General features: G+C 42.0%; 1 protein-coding gene across 1 annotated transcript in view; it reads right to left on the bottom strand.

Moving 5' to 3' along the window:
• The window catches only part of PLB1 (phospholipase B1), an 81,175-nt gene extending 74,073 nt beyond the window's left edge, over positions 1 to 7,102 (bottom strand). The window contains exons 1-4 of the mRNA XM_074820648.1: positions 7,051 to 7,102; positions 2,689 to 2,726; positions 1,449 to 1,512; positions 907 to 965 (exon numbers count right to left, since the gene is read on the bottom strand). Coding sequence (XP_074676749.1) covers positions 907 to 965; positions 1,449 to 1,512; positions 2,689 to 2,726; positions 7,051 to 7,099 — 210 coding nt within the window. The 5' untranslated portion in view covers positions 7,100 to 7,102. The remainder of the gene's footprint in view (positions 1 to 906; positions 966 to 1,448; positions 1,513 to 2,688; positions 2,727 to 7,050) is intronic.
• Positions 7,103 to 9,254: the final 2,152 nt, after the last annotated feature.

The following is a 9,254-nucleotide window of genomic DNA, read 5'->3' on the forward strand; positions in this document are numbered from 1 at the left end:
AAAAAGATTTGTGCTAAAGGGCCATGCATCTGATACGGGTGAAACGCCTTTGCATTCAGGACAATTATTTTCTTCCATAGAGGGAGGTACTCACAAGGAGTCCGGGAGTGCTGATTTTCTAGTGGAAAGCTTTCATCCCAAGAAAAAGTATGCTGTCTTGATGAATACTACCTCAAATTTGAAAGTTGTCTTGTGATAAGGGAGAATCTCCTCCATTTCTTCGCATTGTAGCCCCTGCAATGGCTAGCAATTTTTGCCCAATATACATTTCTACACTTCCTCAAAGCCTGAGAACTGTGGTTAAATGCTTTTAATTGGGCCTCAAATCTATTTCAGATATTCACTTCCAACTATTAAGATAAGCAAAGATAATCCAAATCTGATAGTATTAGAACAGGCAGGAGAACTTTACCCAGTGATTTATACATCAGAAGTATATCTTTGTGATTGTCCTACAGCCTCTGCCTTCTAGATAGGAAACCAGTCTCTACAGAAAACACTTCAACAGGATGGAAAATCTACTGCATTTCTCAATAATTTGTGGCGATCACCAAAATTGTACTTTTTTCCAGTTTGAATTTTCCCAGCTTCTTCTTCCAGTTATTTGACTTGTTATGCTCATTGCTAGGAAAATCCGAGCACTCTAATCAAATATCATGGTTCTCTGCAAGAGCACTGTGATCACATTTCCTCCTGCACGAAGTCAGCCGGCTATTTTTAGACTCAGGGCATACTGGAACACTGAACAGCAGGTATTTCCAGTCATTTTTCACCAGAAGCCTTTGATGCTTGCGGAAAGAATCAAGTTCTGAATGCCCTAACTGGGACCCCGAACTACCTCAGCTCACTTCATCATCACAACGGAGGAAATGGGTCACATTCAGCACACTTCCCGCTTGTACTTACTCTTTGCAAACTTCCTATTGCAGTGACTGTTTTAATGTCAGCTGGCCTCAAAGCATGAACTGCAGAAAAGCAAAACATGTCAGGTTAAAAAAGAGCAGTGACCTTGAAAGAAAATTACCAGTATACATCAATATACCAGTATACTAACACATAACAAAATTGATTAAAATATAAGAAGACTATACTGCTCTTTTTGACTGGCAGTTTTAAATCAGAGAGGATGAGAAACTTTACTCAGGTGTTCAGTAGATGCTTTGGGTACTTCAATGCACTGAAATGCTCAACCATCAGGCAAGAAGAGATCACAAAACACTGCTGTGAATGATTTAAGTAATAGCAGCATCCTCAACTAGCAACTGAAGAAACAAAGGTAGAAAAGTAATTATGAATAGAACAAAAAACTAGGGCATTTGTAGAGCCTACCTCCACTTCAGTCACATCCCACACATATGCATCCCCTCAAACAGCTGATTTCTCCTCCAGCCTATTCTCAAACAATTTTGGGAGGCAAAGCCTCTGCAAGGGTAATATCAAACACAAACCTGAAGATGAAGGGGTCTCAGGTAACATCGCCTGCTCACATGAAAACTGGAAGCTTCTTAGAGCCTTTGACATAAACAAATAAATATGGTTGACTGCTTAGCTCTAACAAGGAAATTTGTGGAAGGAGGGGTCCTATGGGCTCTGTTCTCACACAGTACCAAGCTCTTACTCATGTAACACAGTTTTAAAGAACAATTACACCTCTAGTAGAAATATATGGGAACACAGGTCTGGACAGCTGCACTGTCAAATCCACTCTTCCAAAACTTGACAATTTTTTGCTCAGTTTTCTTACTGATTGCCACAGAACTGGGCCTAAGCAAACAATGAAATGTGCTGAACACAACCTGTTACATCTATTGCTGCAAACAGTGAGTGCTTAATCTGGAAGAGGTCATAAGGACAGCTACTGCATATGCATCTTCACATGCCAAGGGGCACCCAATGGACACAACAAAAAGCTACATCTCCAATGTGCAACAGGAAAGGCAGAATGAACCAATTCTGGGTCCTTGGCATCTGGCAAAATTCCCAGGTTATCACGGAAAGCACTAAAGAGGGGGAAAAAAGGAGATACATTTGGGGCAAGGATGTGAGTAATGTTATTCACTCAGCATGAGAGACAGCTCAGTACCACTAGGAACATTATCTAATGCCCTCCTACGTCTTGACTGCAGCTACGGCCCAACATCTAGTACTTTAAAGAGAGATGAAAGACAACCCCCCCAGGGTGACTTGGTCAGGCCTTCCCTCATCACTATGATCATGTTTGGTTAGCTGACCATCACTACTATGTGAAGGTGAAATCTGTATTGCGACAAGGGCTCCCCAATCTGTATTGTGACACAGTCCCCACGCACCCCTTAGTCCCCAGTTGGAGGACTTTAATGGCGCACATGCTTTGCACCATTATAGAGCAAGGGAGAGTTTAATCTTGTGTTTCTAAAAGAGCAACAGAACATCTAGGAACATGTGCTAACCACAACCGATCTACGTACAGGATAATAACAAACGTTGCTCGCAGAAACCTTTATTTCCTGATTAGGTACTGTAATCTTGCAGCTGCAATATCACATTGCTGAGTCATTTGCTTTGCATTTATTCTTTGCAGAAATGAACAGTTTAAAGCACCAAGCTGTATTTTTCCTTCTTCTGCCTGCCTCAGAGGAAGCAACAGCCAGAAAGGTGATAATAGGTATTGAGAAAAGGAAAAAAGATAAAGCTGTACTCATACTTTACCTTTAGTTTCTCCTGTTCTTCCAAATTATCTGCATTACCTTAAAAACATTAAAAGAATGAATTATGCTATTTTTTTACATTCGAAAAACACTTCAGAAGACTTAATGTACCTAAAAACAGAATTCTGAGAGGAGCAACCTTTCTCCTCTGCCCTATTTTTCCAAAGATGAGGCTCATCCCAACAACCAAATGTATTTTCTTAGTTTTTGTTACACTAGAATAAACTTCTAGTTATTATAAGCAGGTGAGATGTTGAAATTAGTGGATTACAATGAAGTCATACACACAGGTGATGGGCTGCTTGTGGATCTCCTCAACCAACCTCATCCTTCACAGGCCTTTTCTACCTGTTTTCCTCTTCAGAATGTTTCATATACCACTGTAGTCTTATTCTGTCAAAATTTAGAGTAATTTGAACATGTAGAAGGTGGAACTCCTTGAAAAGGAGCAATTCACATTAATCTACATCTCCCACAGTTAGAGCGTAACATCACACTGTTGTGAGTTTGCCATAGTGATACGAAACAGCTGCAATTTATTCTCTTAGTAGAGAGTGTTGACAGATGAAATAGCCTGTGGAGCCAGCAGTCAGGCCTGTAGCTAGTTCAGTAAACATTATTCTCTTTCCTTGAGTATACACTTGGATTTATACACATAGATTTTGATTTATCCTAAAATCTCCACAAACATAGCCACAAAGTCTGGGTCTGGATCCTCAGCTGAACTTCAAAGCGTTCTCACAGCTCTCTCTGCTTGCCACACTGAAGCCTTCAGTATCCAGAAAGTCTCATAATGAATCTTGCTGTGCTTAGAATAATTGTCCTTTAACATCCAGGAGCTACTTGTGGGATATTTAGTCCTGCTGCATACATCTGCTTGTACACCATTCTTTCCATGTCAAAGACAGAGTAAATGCAGAGCAAGCACGGCCCAGCAGGTGAGATATGCTTGGTACGCAGGGTAGCCAGCAGTCCTCACACTGCAGGGAGGTGATGTGCCCGGCAGGAGCAGGGGGCTCCGGGCAGCCCCTGTGGACATGGGTACCAGTGCACACAGAGGTCAGCATGGTGGCAGAAAGCCACTACTGCTCCCCATGACCCCCTCAGCCTGTCTCATGAGACACACTACATGACCTTCAATAACTGTCAGCAACTTCCATACATTTGGAGTTCTTCCCCCCACCTTGGGTTTCAGCCATGAGCTATTTGCAAATTTATATTATTTTTACTGTACTTAGTAGAAAATTGAGACAGTTGCTCTCTGGCTGTTGTGTGACATTTTATTTAAAATTTGTGCTTGTTCAATCCATGTTTGTAGATGATGCTTTACTCAGGACAATAACCAGAACCCCAGCTCTACTCTTTGAGATACTGGAGGCACGTACAATGAGGGACTTGTCTGCATCACACAAATCTGTTGCAGAAACTCAGTATGTCTGAGAATTTTAACACTAAATTTCAACTATATTTGAGAATAGATTCACAGGTTACACTGAGGGAGAAAGAGGGTTCAGTCCTAGTTTCCAGGATTGGGGATGTCAGAGGGGCTAGGAACGATCTCTCGATATTTCAAAGATTTAAGAACGGCTGTACTGTGTCAGACTGGAGGTCCATCTAATCTGGGATTCTGCCTCTGACAACATCCAAATGCAGATGCTTAGGGAAAGAATAAGGAAAATACAGTTATACTTCCATGTTCTATCCTCCCAACTATCTGTGCTGTTCGCCTCCCTAAACAAGCAATTATCTAATGTTGAAGAACTCCCAGAGACATTTTATTCATGAATTTGCCTATTTATTTTTCTAACTCTCTCACTTTCAGCTTCCCCCAAGTCCTGCGGCAAAGGTGCTTTATCACATAATTACATGTTGGAAAAAAAGTACTTTCCTATTCATTAATAACTTGATCTATTTCCTTGTTGTTCTTGTAAAGAGTAGTCATTCCCCTGTTTCTACAACATTTTGCGTATGTTTGTATGTCTTTATCATATACCTATCCATCCTTCTCACAGGCTGAAGGGTCAGTCTATTTGATCTCATGTGGAAGTTGTTTCGTAAGTCTGAGCACTCTTCCCCTTTATCCTCCTCCTAGGTTTTTCCACATCTTTTTTGAGATGAAAAGTCTTGACAACTGTCAAGGTTTGGGTGAACTATGGACCTATACACAGCAGCAGCAAAACGTTTTCTGTGCTGTGCTTTCCCTGACTCCTGAAATTGTTGTCTGCCTTTCGTCAACACTGAGCTGATGTCCTGATGTCTTCAGAGAGCTATGTTCTGTGACCAAGCAGTGTCTAATTTAGAGTTCACCATAGCGTACATATAGCTAGAGTAAGTTTTCCCCATATGTATTACTTTTAAGTTTTCATTCTAAGCATCGTTAATAGTTTTGCATCAGCAAGCTTCTGAATATGCGGAGAGCCCATGTCCCAACACAGGTCAATACATGCCTCTGCAGGTTCACTCTCCCCTCTTCTCAGAGTTTGAAAATTTGCAATCTGATTCTTCAGTCCCTGACTTTTACCCAGGGGCCCACAAAGATGTCCTCACCCTTATACCGTGACAGTTAGCTTCCTTAGGAGCTCTTACTCAAAAGATTTGTGGAAATCCAAATACATCCCATCTGAATAATCAATCCATGGGCATGTGCCCACTGTTACAGATTTTCTTGATCAATTCCAGAGAAGCTCCCCTGTTATATTTATGCCGAGTCAGTTCACTCTGTTCTTTATGTTGCTATCACCAATTTGCCTAGTGCAGAAGACAACCTTACTGCTTTTGTACAACTATTACCACTGCAGTTCCCCAGATCGTTCTAAAATGGAGCCCATTATAAAAACTTCTCCCATTTGCCATCTTCCATTCCTGACACCAAGGCTGATTCAAGAAAGTCTCTGCCACAGTTAATACAATGGACACCACAGTTAATACAATGGACATGTTCATATTTCTACTTGGCTCACTCCCATGGGTGGATAATAACATCTAATACTGGCAGTTCTTTTACTGTTTGTACTTAATTTGTTCAAGGATTTGACTGTTCCCACATTTGTCCCCTGTGCTGAAAGGCTCTGAGTGCAAGGCCATTTTTTAGCTCTTGTGCAGAGGACACCAAAGAAAACAGAAATTAATTTAGTTTTTCTGCTGGTCTTCAGCTTTCTTTTATACATCAGTCAGCCCTACAGATTGTCTCTTTCAGATGTATTTGAAAAAGGATTTATTAGTTTTTATTCCTTCAACAATGACTCATTGTTTCCCCTCAGACTCATTTTTGGCTTGGCTGATTAAATTTTAACCTCTTTAGTTTTCTAGAGTTTGCTTTGGATTTATGCTTTCCATAGGATGATTTTTTTTAACTCCTAGTACTCACAGTATTATAGTTACTCCCTTACTCTATCATTTAATAGTTCTAGTCTGTGGTTTTCATTTTCTCAACGTCACAAAAAAAAAAAAGTAAAGTACTTTTCTGACAATTTTCCCAACATCTGGGAGAAAGATTCTATTCCTTCCTCTCTTGCTTTTATAGTTAACCTGTTTCAGCTAATAACTCTTACAGGCTGCTATCAACCAACATTTTTTTCCTGAATCAAATTTTCACAGGAACTGCAGTCACCATGCATCTTTTCCCCCAAAATAAAAAGCTCAGATGTGATGATTTCTTCTGTTTATTTTAGGAACCAAAATCTCCTAACAGTTAGTTATTTATCAGAGCAGTTTATAATCCTCTGAAGATATTTACCCTCACAACCTACTGGTAAGGTAAAGCGCTATTACTATTTCTCATTACTTTCTTACAGGCAGAGAGAGCTGAAGCACAGAGCCAATAGGGCCAAAACATACCTAGCATTTTAGTCCTAGAGCACCTACAAAAATGGCATCTGGCATCAAATGTGGACTTCACAGACCCAGTATAGGGAACAAAGGCTCCCCCCTACCCTGAAATTTGCAGAAAACTGAACAATGATGGCCTGAGTGCCAGGATACTGCCTGACCCATTCACAAAATCACAATCACTGAAAAGAAGATGATCATAGATACGAATTCAGAGAAAACCCTTGCTTGAATTTCTGCACCATTTTGGGACAGATCTCACTGACAGTCTAATTATTTGATGACGTTTTTCTCAGAAAGCCTTAGTGCCTGCTTAAGATGCAGTCCACTCCCCGAACAGTGCAAACCAATGCATGTATCTTTATTGAAAATGATCAAACATACCCAAAATTACATGCAAGATCACAGTTCTACTCACAGATTTTCTTCATCCTGCTTCTAAGACTCCTGCTATACACCCACCTTGCAACAACTAAAAATATAGGTTCCTAAATACTGTGTAACTCAAATTTTCAAAAGGCCTTTCAAAACTTACCTTCTGAGGAGAGCAACTGAAGGAACAGCAGGCCTAACAATAGCTTCATGATAAGTACCTCTATGAATTGATAATCCTGGAGTGCTGTCTGTTAGACATTAAGGCTGTGAAGAAATAAATTCTCTTCTTTTTTCTCCTTTATATTTTAACAAGTTGATAACTCAGCAGCCATAAAATTTATTAGCCTCTTTACCTTTGGAAAGCAAAGCGACAATGGTATCTTATTTCAAAGACACTTGCAACCCCAGTTTATATATTGCCCCATCCAAGGGTCAAAGAAGTACAAGTGGCATGGCTTCTCTCACTTGTTCAGAGACAGCTGGCCACTTTTCAGGGGGACTCTTGGCAAATATGAGAACCTAGATCACATGAGTCAGCTTCCAGCAGGGTCAAGGCTCTTCCAGGCAATACATAACACATTCATTTGGCATTAGCCTGCCTCTACCAGGGAGGGAAGGAGCCTCTGTTCCTGAGGCAACAAGAGTAACCAAGCCCTATGTAACAGCCCACATCCACCCAAAGAGAAGCTTGTACTCTTCCTCTTATCTCCTTCCCAGCCACTGCTCCTTCCTTGCCTTCAACCAGCCTCATGCTGTGCCTCTACCACTAGCTCCAGAACCATCAGCTCCTTCCTCAAGCTGATTTGACTCACTGCAAGTCCAAAAACCTAAGTCTGACAGGCTGCCAGAGGGGTGTGAAGAACATCAGACACAGCATAAAAGAGCACGGGAGGGTCATGATCTGAGCAGGAGAGCAAGCCTCTACCCAGAGCAGCAGTGAGCCATGGTGTAAGGCAGCACAGCTCTGCCTTGTGCTGGGAAACCCTGTCCTAAAGTGAGACAGTGTAAGGGATGTGTCACCTCTCCTGTCACCCAAGACCATAAAGTTCCTTGATAGTGAGAGAAGCAGCAGAGAGGCACCGAGGAAAACGACACAAACCCTTGACCATCACCAGTCCTGACAACAGGGATGTTAAGGACCACCTCTACAGCTTTAGCCCATGGGATGTCGGCAGTTCTCCTTCTGGGAAATGTTCCTTCACTGGGGTATGCCTCACTGGTATTTGCCAAGACAGAGCACTGGTGGACAAGCAGGATCAGTAACTCTGCCCTCATTCTGTCCACGTCTCCAAAACCCTTGCTACAACACTACCACAAGAGTCCGGTCACTCCTGCAGGTTCAAAGAGCATGCAGAAACACCAGTTAGACTGTGATACCACACTCCCCAGTGAGGCTCTTCTATGCCTCAATTGCAGTGTCAGGATCAAACCCCTGAAGAGCAGCCTGCTGTCCTCACACAAAACACCAGAGTGCCCTCTGGTCTCTCCCGAGCCCATTGACACCCAGTTAGAGCTCCTACATGAATAATGGGAAACTGCTTAACTAAATAACTTTAAATACTTAAACAAGCCACTGACACACCCAGCTCAGGCAGTCTAACCCATCCTTCAAAGGGCTGTTTATTTTGGCTTTCTGTTTTTTCATGACCAAAATTTGACATTCTTTGAAGGAACATGTTGGATGTAGATCTTATGCCCACTTCACTTTTCAAAAAACAGGAATGTAATATTAACTCTGAACATAAACAGCTGTTGTTCAGAGTGACACACAAGGAGGAATCCACACAGACAGAGGAAAGCCTTCCTCCACCCCCTGAGTCTCCAACCTCATTCCAGCACAAATGTGCCATAGACCTCACCAGTGCGAGGAGCTGCTCACCTCAGACACAGCAGTGTGTTCAAGTCCAACAGAAACAAGCTCATTCCACTTGGGGGTCTCACAACCTGAAATATGGTTCAACACCCAGGCTCTTTTGACCAGTAAGATAATGAAAAATTAGAAGCTTGCTCACTGTCAGAGCACCACACCAGCCAGCAGCTCCCCTGCCTGGGATGAGCTGAAATAGAGCACCCAGGCACATGGGCAGGATGAGGGAGGTCCCAGGTGAGGCTGGTCAGGACTCTTATCACCTGTTAGTCAAGGTGGCATTGCATAGTCTCAGCACGGATGGGTGTTACTTTTGGTGGGTTTTGTCATTACATACAAGGGTTTGTGGCTGCTTCACTCCTCAACAGGAAGTTCTCATTATCAACAAGTCTGGAAAGCAGACTTCTTAATGAGCTGGAATTATTTGAAATCCCAGGAAGTCTCTTCCTCATTGTACACCAAGCAAAACATGGAAAGGAAGATAGCATTAATTCATA

Source organism: Strix aluco, chromosome 3 (assembly GCF_031877795.1).
Source record: "Strix aluco isolate bStrAlu1 chromosome 3, bStrAlu1.hap1, whole genome shotgun sequence".
Lineage (NCBI taxonomy): Eukaryota > Metazoa > Chordata > Aves > Strigiformes > Strigidae > Strix > Strix aluco.